The following is a 12,746-nucleotide window of genomic DNA, read 5'->3' on the forward strand; positions in this document are numbered from 1 at the left end:
TCTATTTAATAAGGCAAAGCAATTTAAGAAAATTTCCTAAGTTCCTTCCATTGTTGCCATTGTCTCTTCCTCATCTAATATCTTTTTGTATTAGCTCACATGCTAGAGTAAATTCAGTTTGAATTTGTTAAAATGCATTTGTTACAAAAATTGCCTTTTTGTGAAGCAAGGCACTAGGGATTAATGATTTTTAATAATCCTCACTGAACATCAGATTTAGATAAATGGAAGGGAATGCATTAGAATGGTCAGTGGTTTTAGTGCCCCTTCTTCTTTTGCATGATATTAAGCTATATGGAAGAAGACTTCATTTTCAGCAAGTTAGGACTTTTTCCTGATTTTTCTCCTCGCCGGATATTAGACATAGAGCAATGAAAAAAAAATTGCATAAATCCCTGGAGATGTGGAATGTGCTGATATCAGAGTTGATATTCTCTTAAGACCAGAATTCCTGAAAAAGGAAAAATTGCTTTTAAGTGGTAGATCACTTTCTCACCTGCTTTGAAGCCTGCTGGGTTAAATATGAGAGTTCAAAGTAAGGGTAGCCAGCAAACCAATGAACTGGAATCTGATTCTGCTTATCTGAAAGGCGCTTCTTTATTTAAGAGCAGCACTGCCCTCTCCTTAGAGAACCAATCTTCATCTACTCTGGCCTCTTTCATTTCTCTCTTGCAAGAAAAGCTTTCTTCTTAGTAAGCCTTGGGAGGGCATATTACAACAGTGAAAAGACTGAAGATGGTCTTTGGGAATTTCATTAACTTACTGATAAATTCAGGCTTGTGGCATGTGACTTTTTAGTGCTTTGAATTCACAAGTGTGTTTGAATATAAAAATCCCTAGTTGTGTTTTAACTAAATGGGGCAGCCTTTGCAATGTTGGCAGAAAAGATGTTATGGGTAAAGACAGAAATCAAAAAGATTCCCAAATAAATTGTTTGTTTCACTAAGGCAAAACTTGGTTAAAATTTGTTTCACTGAACACATATTGTAGCTGTGTTGGGGTGGGAATGGGCCCAGTTTCCACATATTTCTACTAATCTTTATGTGGGAAAATGTGGTTAGACAGGCCAGTGATGAATTTCTGAGCAACTCATAATTGGCTGGCTCCACTGTAACTAGGGCCTAACAATCTGCTTGATTAATTCTTTAAGTACTACATTAGCCAAGTTTGCATGATTTCCAAAGATATAGAAGGTCAGATGTTATACTAACAAAAGACCTCTCTACAGAATGTCTCACTGGGATTTCTTCAGCCTCTTCCCAAAAATAATTAACATTTTTCTCCCCAGATTAAATTTTAAAAAATAATAAGCTGATAAAAATGCTTATTATCTTTTACTGAACAGTGACCAGAACTTTTGAGAAGGTTTGTCCACAATTATCATTTTTTGCAGGGCAAAGATTGTCTTCATAACTAGAGAAATTGATGGACAATTATAACCATATATTGATATATACCAGTAGAAAAAATATATATAAATTTAATTTATTTTATTTATTTATTTTTGACTGCATTGGGTCTTTGTTGCTGCGCGTGGGCTTTCTCTGGTTGCGGCGAGTGGGGACTACTCTTTGTTGCGGTGCGTGGGCTTCTCATTGCGGGGGCTTCTTGTTGCGGAGCACGGACTCTAGGCGCGTGGACTTCAGTAGTTGTGGCTTGCAGGCTCTAGAGCGCAGGCTCAGTAGTTGTGGCACACGGGCTTAGTTGCTCCGCAGCATGTGGGATCTTCCCAGACCAGGGCTTGAACCTGTGTCCCCTGCATTGGCAGGCAGATTCTTAACCACTGAACTACCAGGGAAGCCCGAAAAAAAATATTTTTAAAGGTTCCTAATTTTCCATTGTCATAACCAGTGATGTGAAATCTGTTCATAGGTAAAAGAGTTTTTTTATATTCTTCATCTGACTTTATTAATACTAAAAACCTGTGAGAGTTGCATTCTTCTTTATTAAATACATAGGGCCCCATTTAGAAATTAAACTATTAAAATGTTGCTTTACTTTGTTTGAAAATGGATTATTTTCAAGAACTAATATAGTTTTAAAAACATTTTGAATTGTAACTAAACTTAAATTCCTGTAAAATACTCTTCTATAACCATGCTGTTTCCACAGTAATATATCTGGGGTATTTCCCAGAGAGTATCCTGATAATAAAATGAGCCTATCGTGACAGGTCAAAATTTTTAAATGTTTACACTTTTGTTCCATTGTTAGTGCTGCTAAAGTCTTTACTTGGGCAGTCTGGCATATTCCAATTTTGATTTTCTGAATTAACTGGGATATTTGTAGCAAGAGAAAAGTTGTTCTCTACTTTTTATAAGGGTAATTTCTCATGCTTCATCCTCATTGTTCTCCTTCAAAAAGAACCAGAATGAGAAATTTATGAAATTGCTAATGTTCTTCTTTATCCAAATTTTCTAAGTACTGAACTCTTCAAAGGCAAAAACAATAATAATAATAATAAAAGTTAGGGCAATGTACTTTTTAATGCATGTCTGTATCCCTTCCCCAGGATTTAATTCAGTTTTGAAGTTTGTGGAAAGCACCCTCTTTCCCTATTAAACATGTGCTTGACAAGTGTGAAGTTCACAAAAGCTCTCCCTGAATTTATTTGGCAGTATATTTAATCATCTTTCCCCCCTCAAAGTGAAAATCTCTGCCAAAGTCTAAGATATCCTGTCACTAACTTCTACTAATATATTTATTGTCAATTATTAGAACTTGAGGCAAATGGACTGCATAGCAGTTTTTAGAAGAGCTGTGCCCAGATATTGATGTAAATCACTCATTCCAAACCCATTACACTAGTGGTATTAGAATTCATATTAGGAAACCTACTGGGTTTTGTTTTAGAAAACATCTTTGTGTTTTGCAGACCCAGCATAATCCTCTAAATGGAGAGAATAATGGGTACAGAGGAAAATTAAAATTGCGAGGAATAGTTATTTTGGCTTTTTTCTTGAGTGGAATGTTGCTCCTTCCCCCCACCAATCAAATTTCTAATGCTCAAACGAACTAAATTAGTGCAACTACTTAATATATTACAATTCTAAACCAAGAGTAACATGGACTTCATTAGTTTTCTTTTTTTAAGAGTTTATACTTACACTGTCATTTATTCTTACCAGAAGCATTGGAGGACAGACTGTGATCTTCCAATGTAATAGATGAGGAAGTTTGAGCCGTTAAAGATAAGAGAGTACCTTGAAATCACACAATAGATAGCCCTTTAGTCATATATATGCTTGGTTTCAAAAATATGTCACCTTACAACGTATACTAAAACAAGTACAAAAGAATAAATTTCAAACCAAATATAGTAATGCTGAGGGAATATAGACTGATGGAGTGATGATAGTAAATTGGCTTTGCTAGTGTCTTCCCATAGGAGATGAATTTGGAGAAGAGTTTTAAATAAAGAGGCCAATGTGGATTGTCAGAAAATAGAAAAGGCACTTAGATTGCAGAAGTGGTTAATTGCAAAGGTACAAGTAGACAAATAAGCTACCTGGAAAATTCTTCATAGTATAAGCCTATTTGATGAACTCTGATGTTTTAAAATAAAGAATGCACATTTGCTTTTCTGTCTTCAAACTGATTCACTTTAATTTCATTCCTGTTCTGGCTAGTAAACCACTTAAGAAAGAACACTGTTTGATCATTTATATCACATAGTCACACAACTGTATAAAGAACTTCAGCCTTTCTAACTGTCTGAAATGTGCGGTAATACTGAAGAAACAGTAGGTACTCATTTATAGTGATTCAGAGGGAATTTAATTAACTCTTTGAAATGGTAAAAAAAAAAAAGTCTTAATATAAACTACAAATCTATATCTTATGTTTCAACATCACTCTTCTTTCAAAATCAAAGGTGAAGTTTGTGAAGGACTGTGAGGGGCAGTTTAACTGAACAGAATAAACTTTTGGTCTAAAATAACATAACTCGTGGGGCTTTTTTTTTGTTTTGTTTTGCTAAAGTGGGATTTTTAGGTAGCAGATGTACTTCTAGCAGTTGTAACAATACATCGGAAACTTCGATGTGTTCCTTAATGCCGAAGAGGCCTCACTGAAAGATTGGGTGTTAATGGTATTCTATCTGAATTTGAGGAAAAAATAATCTTTCTTAGTTCTGTAATAATATTAAGATTGCGTTATGTCCATCTCAACAGCTAGCTTCAAGAAAAGAAATTATTTGGGCTTCAGGTGATGCTCAACAAAATTAAGAGAACTGATATTCAGAGAATTCAGACCACATAATCACCCTTTAACCTCATCCTGTAATTTCAAGCGTTCTGGAAATGAAATGTATATGTACTATTCAAAGTGTAGAAAAGAGCTATATTCCCATTGAGCACTCTTGCATATTACAAATAGGATATACAGAGAAAGAAGCAGTTTGGGGCAGAATTTAAGAAGGGAACATACTCTCATACTCTTTGTTAGGAACATGCCAGCTCTTGTTTTCATCTATTCAGTATGCTGGAGTCCCGGTTTCTTTCTGATGCCAGAGTTCAAGCTTTTACTGCCAGGTAGCAGCAGGTTTACAATTAAATTTTAATCCCTCAGTTGTTAAACTCCTACCTAGAGTATAGCCACAACTGTTCTTGGCAGACAAATACACTGCTATTTTTCCTTCAGTCACAGTGAGATAGAAGAATGTTCTCTGGCTGGGGCGTGGATGAAGGCACTTTACTAATCTTATACATAATTCATCCTTGGTTGCTGGGGTATTCAAAGTTGAAACTCTGCCCTCTGATAAAATTTAGATGGATTTTTTATTTACTTGACTGTGATCCCTTTGGGATTTAGTCCTTATTGGGAGCTCAGGGATTCTATTCAACAAAGCCCTAGCTGTGTAGACTTTTCTTATTAATTTGCTCTTGGTGTAATTTAGCTCTTATAATACTGACTCTAAAAAAATCCAAAACCAAAAACCTGCACTAGAACATGCAGTTCAGAATCCTGGATACCCTGAAAAGATTCTTGTTTCAGTACTGGCTTATTGAATGAAAAGACTCCAGTAGGGCTTATCTTAATTTGTTTTCAAAGTTTAGTTTTTAAAGAGCCTCAGCATTTAAAAATATGTTAACTAATATTCTTTAACATGCTATAGTATGGTAATGATTATCCTGTAAAATACTGTAAGTTTTTGGTGTTTGAATTCATTATATTCAGATGTTACTAGTAATGAATTTGTTCATCATTCATTCATTCAAGGAGCAGATATTTATTGGGCACCTTTATGAAATATAAAATGCAATCCCTGTTCACAAATAACTCATAGTCTAGTGGTAAGGGGTTTAAGGTAGGCAAGACATGTATTAGTGTAAGACAGAGGCTACTGCCATAACAGTAGATTAGTTCATCCTTGGAGATTTATTCATTTGACTAGAAGTGACTGATGAGTTATTTTCACATGCCTCACATAAGATTTAGTGACCCAAAAAAGTCAATCTAGACTGATAGAGGCTTTTTCCTTTCAGTCAAACAAGAGGAAATAGAAGGAGGTCTCTTTATTTTATTCTTTTTCAGATATCAGACATGAAAGACTTTCATCTTTAGACATAAGTGATGAAGTTCGTGTTTTTGTAAACAGCAGTATTCATTATGTTCATCTGAATAGTTTAGAATTTATTAAAAAATGAAGTGCTCCACAACTCAAGATTGAAATAAGAAGTGTCACCCCTCAGATTCATATAGTAGCTGCCCTAAGACTAAAGCCTACTATACTCATTCATTTTTATCTTTGTCTTTTATATCCTCTCATTCCTAATAATGACAGATTAATAAGGGCTAAGGACCATCCTGGTTTAGAAAATGAAAGTGTGATGTCAGAAGCAGAATGGGACAGCAAAGAGTTAGGACTAAAGAGTTAGGTACTAAAGAGTTAGGTGCTCATGTACCTCTGTGGACATGTGAGAAAGAAAGGGAAAGAACCACTCAGAATTTTCCAGAGCCCACTGTTCATGTCAAAGCTGTACCCTGCAGTGACTGATTCTGAAAATATATCAGGTTAATTAAGGAAAATAATAAAAGTATATTGGATTAAGGTACTAAAATAAGCTGCCTTTTCCCTCTCTTCTAAGCTGAATTTTGCTGATCAATTCTGAATCCTGGATAATTCTACATTTTTACAGGGGGAACTGCCAAGATTTTCTCTCTAAACAACTGAAAAAGATTTCCTATCTTTATTGGGCTCAGTCAAGTATATGTACTGACTGGATCATTGGGGATATGACCTTGAAATACATATTAAAATATTTTTAAAAATAGGTACAGAACCTGTCCTTGGGGAATTTATCCTGTTAGGCATGTAATCATTAGATATGGTAAAATGATGAAAGTATATTGAGTAGAAGAGTAGGCCCAAGGCTAGAGGGTCGAAGAATATACTGATTTAACTCAGTGTGGCAGCAGAAGAAAGAAAGTGGGATGATTTGAACACAGACTTACAGGCAGAAGACCGCAGATCAGGCTCTGGAGTTAACTGGTAATTGTTACTTCTTTAGCAATTTATCTGAGCTTGCTATATCTTCTGGAATAAGTGGAAATTATTATTCTTTGGATAGATGAACAAAACATACATCTCCAAATAATGAATTAGATGCATGATGGTATCTTCCATTTCAGAAGTCTGATTAGTAGCATGCTGGTGAGGAGGCGCATTCATATTTCTGGGTTGTGAGGAGCCCACTCTCATCCGTTCACCTGTGTTCCCGTTTATACTAGGCTGTGTCTGCTAACATTAGGTCTCTAAAGAAAGACTTAGGTAAACTCCAGACCCCCTAAGTTCCTGTGAACTACCTCCTACTCCCATAGGACTTCAACGAAGATAATGAACACTGTTTTTTTAACTTTTATCTTTCACATGGCATTTAGAGTAATGATATCTCATTTGGTCTCAAGCTCCATATTGAATTATTTTCTAAAAAATTGCTTTGGAGCAGTAACTTTTCCCTGGTTGCTTAACCAGTCATACAAGTTGAGACTTATGTCTCTATGCCTGTTTTATAATAGCTGCTCTGGGAGAACAGATGAAAAATAATAAGTTAATAAGATATTTTATGAGTATTGAGGTCCCTTCCATTCAGAAATGTAAATAAAATAACCAGCATGAGCAATCAGCTTATGTCAGATTCCATGGGTTTATGTTACATAGGGAAATTATAGTGCAACCTGAAACATGCTTCTTAATGAATTCATAGTGGTGTCACAGTTGAATGTAAACCCTTGAGCTTTTCCATTGTGAAGGGTTTCAGAAATCACCTTTTATAAACTGCCTAGGGGAGGAGGAAAATACCAAGATGATACCAACAAATGCTATCACTTAAATGGTTGCCTCCCTTCCAGCACTAACTAAATTGTGCCAGTTAAGTAAAGCAAAAATTTAAGATACTGCTCACCTTTTGGCTTATTCAATGTTCATAAATATAATTTATATATATACATATATATGTATAAATGCATATATGTATATATACACACACACACATACATTTCAATATTCTGTTTTTGAAAGTGGCACCAGGCAAATGCTGTGGAAGAACAGGGTTGCCCTTGCAGTTTTTGTCATCAGAGGTTAGGAAAGTTCAGTTAGGAAACTTGGCAGAAGCCCGATAAATAGCTCTGTTTTTGCCTCCAACAAGTGCAAGAAGCCAGAGACCTAATTCGAAGTTTATGAAATCGGAATTTGTATCTTGTCTTTGGCTGTTGCTCTAGCACCCTGTAGTACACCAGAACTATCCTCTCACTTATTAGTAAACTGATTTTGCAGTCCCTAAAGCTCTTTCATAGCTCTCTTCCTATTCAGTATGGCCGCAGCTATGGTGAATGTGCTAGCCTCAAAAGTCCAGTATGCCAAACGGGATATAGGGGACCAGTCAAGTTTTAAGTTTGAGAGTCAGGGAAAGAAACATGTATTTTCTATTTTAAAGAATTCCTTTTTTACATTCTAATTTCTTAAGAGTTTGGCTTGATTTGTGTCAGGTTCTAGGCCCGTAAACCTACATTAATGCATCACAGTTCTGGATAGGATATTTGATATCTCTTATTTACCCCAGAATCTCAAATGATAGGGAACTGTGATTAATGATACTTAGCATTTTGTGGGTTTTACAGTGTAGCTGTCTTCTAGTCGCAGTATCTGTAACAAATGGACTCATCCTTGTGTTTTCCCATAGGTGCCCTGGTGTTTACTGACATAGATCAAGATGCTGTGTGGCTCTGTAGGGGACTCTGAGCCATTTGACAGTCTGGGCACATGCAGTCACCTCACATTATTTAAGCCCTGATCTCAGCATTCTAATTTCTCTGTATTCTCCAGTGTATATAATATGTACTTGCTTGAAATTCCTTATATATTGCTTTCACATTCTTGCTTCTAAGTTTCAGCATAAACCAGTTCCTTCTATTTAGAATGCCTTCCTCTCTCTTCTCTCAACCAGGACATTCCTTATATTTTAAAAATCCAGCTCAAAAGCCACCTCCTATAGAAAGCCTGATTAATCTCATTCACCTGATTCCTTTATTCTGAGACTTCTGTTTCTCAGTGTTAAACTGTTATGTCTCTTTGTAATTATTGCTTCTGTACATTGTCACCCAGCAAACATAACAGTTCTAGGAATGATGATCCTTCTGCATCTCCGTCTGTGTATTATACACAAACATTTTGAAGGCCTACTGACAACCTTTTCAATTTCCCCTGAGTTCTAGTCCACCTTCCATACCCTTTCCCTTTATTCATAGTTACATTCCTGGAGAAACGGGGTATGTGTTCAGGGTTTGGCCTCCACCTTAGCATGTGTATGGCAGCCTGCTGAATAGGTCCCTACAATTGGGCAGGATTTAACCCTTTGGTTTGACAGTCTCTGCATTCTGTTCAGACACCTTCAAGAAGTAGACATGAGACCAGGAGTAGAGAAATTTCCACTGAAAGCTCAGTTAGCTTTTTATACAAGACCTCTGAAGCTGCTGTCGTCAGCAGCTCACTCGACACTCTCCTGCTCTGCCTCTTTTCCAGGAGTCAGGGTTAGTTTAAGAAAAAGCCTCTTGCTAGAAGCCATGACCTCGTACTTTTATCCCCTCCATCTGGTGTGCGGCCTCATGGGGCTGTGCTGCTATGCAGGAGGTGAGCAGTGGAATTCTTTAGATGATGACTTCTGAGCCCACATGCGGAGGCAGTGGGGGTGGGAAGCAAGGAGAACAGTGAGAGCCAAGATCGATGGACCAAAAAGTAAGGTTTGCTCTGGGAGAAATCCTAACTATAGGTAGACTGTTTTCATGAGGTGTTCTTCCCCTAGCTCAAGTGGGGGCCCAGGTCAGGGAGCTGTAGCATCCCAGATCTATGATTGATGAACATGGTGTTCCTGCAGTTTTCCTTTCTGCCTTCACAGTTGGGGTTCAGGAGTGGGATAGGTAGGATATGTGAGGGCTTATGCTGTCTCTAACGGAATGCATTCCAGGGTTGAACAGGGAAGGGTTCCCCTTACACACATCATCTCTTGGAGCTGCTTTGTCTCACTGTCTCAGACCTAAACAGAAGTCCAGATTTTGAATGAGGGTAGGAGGAGGGGTTGAGAGCAGCAAAAGTTTTTGATCAAGTGAAAATCTGTCTGCCTCATCTTGCACGGGTTTCTCTGCAGGGTAGATACTCCTTGCTTTGGTGTAGATAAATAGCTTGTCTTGGCTAGAGGTCCCAGGACTTTTACTGGGCTGTGAGTAGGCATCTGGCCTGGGATAGGACAGTTTTTTTTTAAGCACTCTCATTCCCTGTTCTTACTTTCCTAGACCAGGAGTTGAGAGCATTTTTAAAAAGATTGAACTCTCAAAGGAAATTCTAATACATACTTTAAAAGCCCAAAGCTTTAATAACTTCCTCTCATGGCTTCTCATGACTACTTCTGCTCTGTCTACACATTTAGCATCCCTTTAAAAGGACTAGATAAAACTAAAACAAAAATTTAACTGTTAATCTGAAAAAGAAAAAAGGAATAGAAAGAATTAGGAACCAGAGCTGATTAAACATGGACCACTAAATGTAGTATAGTGATCATTTGGTGGTGGTGGTATTAGTGGCAGAAATGGCAAAAAGGGGGTTCATCGATGAGGTTAAGGAAGGCCTAAGCTGTTCCTTTTGTAAATTCTGCTCATGTATACTCTCCTAGGATATTTTGTATCAATTTCTGTCCTAAAGGTGCTGGGATTCTTGTGCCTCCAGCCCTAGGCACCCTCAGTCTTTGAGGAGAACACACAGGATTTGAAGTCAGAAGCCCTTGGTTTGAGTTCTGGCTGAGCCACTCAGTATCCACAGGACTTTGGACAAATCACAGAGCCTCTCTGAACGGCACCTGTACAATGAGCGTAATTCCTATCACAGGGTTGGTGAGACAATTACATATAAGCTAAAGTGTTTATACATGAAAAACCTTTTTATAAATATCACAGTTATTCTTGGGGAAGCCCCACCTTGAAAGTTGTCAAATAGAACAGCTGTGGATTAAACTATCTTTTTAATTCACTCAGCTTAGCTTTTCTGTTTGGTCAAGTCTGCTTACTGGGGTTGATGGTGTTAAGTAGTCATCCAATTTTGGCTTCTTTTGGCCAAAGAGAGAGAACTCCCATGCCCAGCTGCTCTATCCATAGACTCGTAGGCAGAATGGAAGTGAGCAAAGGCAAATTTTAAGCCAGAACAGTTCAGAGTTAGGGGACAAAAGGGAGAATGCTTACCTTGCTTTCTCAAATCCAGGATGACTAAAACATCTTAAGTAAATGAGGAAGGACCACAGAGATGCTCAGAGATCATTTAAGCCATAAATGGGAAGTGGAAAAACGTACCTATACCCTCTCTTTTATCACTTTGACCTTTGGGGTCAGGGACAGGTATATTACTGACACCTCACTGGCCGTTACTTGAAACCTGCCAATCACCAGCTTCTGGGAAAGCTCAGTCTAGTGCAGCAACTGTGACATATTTACCCTAGTAAAGCCACTGCTTGCTCCCCTCTAGTGCCTTTCTCTTGTGGAGATCATCTCTGCAACCTAAAGCTATCCTGTTTTCTAACCTAGTAAGAGTTAAAAACAACAACAGGTCATGAGCAGGAGGCCTGATAATCGTACTTCGTGCAGTCATAGGAGACTGCCCTATCATTCATAGCATGTAGGACACGAATTGCACTCTTTCCAGCGTGAACCAGCCATGAGAAGTTCTACAGTCTCAGCCACTCTGCCTGGGTGGGAATTGTCCACTGTTGATCTCTTCTCTCCATGCCCTTTCTGTATCCTTCTCCTGCCACCTCCCAGAGGGGTGCCAGTCCCCAAACCAACAGCTGCTTGCATGTTGATAATTTTATAATATTCCTTGGTTATAGCTGAACCCCTGTTACTGGTATGAGTTTTGAAGTGTTTGATTGAAATCTAGTTGCTTTTTTCTTTTTTTTGTTGGGGAGAAGGAGGATGACTAGAACCCATATGCAGCCTGAGATATTTGTGTATATATATCCTCACGGTTATGTACAGGCTGATAGGAAGGGCAGAGTGAAAAGGAAACATCTCTTTCTTGTTTTCCAACATTGCTTCAAAGATGCCCAACCCCCATAGTAGCAGGCAGTTCCCAAGTGGAGGGTGGGGGCAGAGGCCTCCACCAAGGCCATCAATAACCAGGTGTGAGCTACAGGTCTCTGCATAATGTGAAGCTCTCCCGTATTTCATTTCTGAACCAGGGGGCGGCTCTGCAGGATTGCTTACGGAGAGCTCTGTGTCTGGCACCTCTCTCCACAAGGCCCAGGCGCCCAGGGTCCCACCGACCTGCCCAGGAATGCATTACATTGTTCTCTGGTGCTGTAATTTGGCTGCAGGCTGCATCTAGGCCTCCCAGGGATGAGAAACATACTCTCCCTGCCTTCCTCCCTTGGGTTTCTGCCCTGTGACCACTGAGGGCATTTACATAAAACCTCAGAAAGGCTGAGGGGAAAAAAATCCTTGTTATCTTTCTTATATTAAGCCATGGAGAAATCAAGGTCCTGAGTGGGTCTGAGAATTTGGCGAAGGACTTAGTGGTTGGTGTGCTTGCTAAGGGAGGTGAGAGAAAGGGAAGAAATTACTCTCTGTAACAGGGAGGAAGAAGACTGAGGCAGTGAGTGGTCAAGGAGTCAGACCTACAAGACTTTGCAGACAGACCCTCAGGGCCAGGCAATGTTTGATTCTTTTAAATAATCTGAAGTCCCTGATTTCATTTTTCTAGTATCACTCTAAGGAAGAGTATGGATTCATGCTATTATTCAAGGCCAGCAATAATACAAGTTGGCTTTTATCTGCAGGACTATGTTAAGGCTGGCATTCTTACTTTTACATAAGAGGAATTGGCTATAGGCTGTGCAGCTGAGGTATTTAAGTCTTGTGCCCTCTCTAAAAGATTCTAAGATCCTTAAAGGATAATGTCTTTTAACTTAATTTGTATCCAAACAGCATTTTCTGCAATGCATTATACATAAATATTAAAAGCTAAAAGAAATGAAGACCAACAGGAAGGAGTGAAACAGAGGTGGCAGGCTAAGAGACTGCTGATCTGAGGGACAGGCCTCTATTGAACAGAGGAAAGATGTGCAAGGGGAAGACTAGAGGCAGTGAGTGAGTAGCAGCAGAACTAAATGGCGTCCTGACTGCACCAAATAAAGTTCTCATTTTGCTGCTTGTTCCAGATAAATTAGTTTCTGTTTGTATAGTGCAGAATGGATGCCAGTTGTGTA

The 12,746-nt window shown here is 38.5% G+C and overlaps 1 protein-coding gene across 20 annotated transcripts in view; it reads left to right on the plus strand.

Annotated features, from left to right (window-relative positions):
- ST7L (suppression of tumorigenicity 7 like) overlaps positions 1-12,746 on the plus strand; it is a 150,921-nt gene that overhangs the window by 67,537 nt on the left and 70,638 nt on the right. The window contains exon 14 of one of the 20 annotated variants that reach the window (XM_012534511.3): positions 10,196-10,396. The exons of 14 other annotated variants lie outside the window; for them this stretch is intronic. In XM_012534511.3, coding sequence (XP_012389965.1) covers positions 10,196-10,225 — 30 coding nt within the window. In that variant the 3' untranslated portion in view covers positions 10,226-10,396. Of the gene's footprint in view, positions 1-8,183; positions 8,352-10,195; positions 10,397-12,746 lie in introns of those variants that run through there. 5 more of the 20 variants (XM_033435399.2, XM_004263192.4, XM_049710315.1 and 2 more) reach the window with 5 other exon arrangements.

Source organism: Orcinus orca, chromosome 1 (genome assembly GCF_937001465.1).
Source record: "Orcinus orca chromosome 1, mOrcOrc1.1, whole genome shotgun sequence".
NCBI classification, from domain to species: Eukaryota; Metazoa; Chordata; class Mammalia; order Artiodactyla; family Delphinidae; genus Orcinus; species Orcinus orca.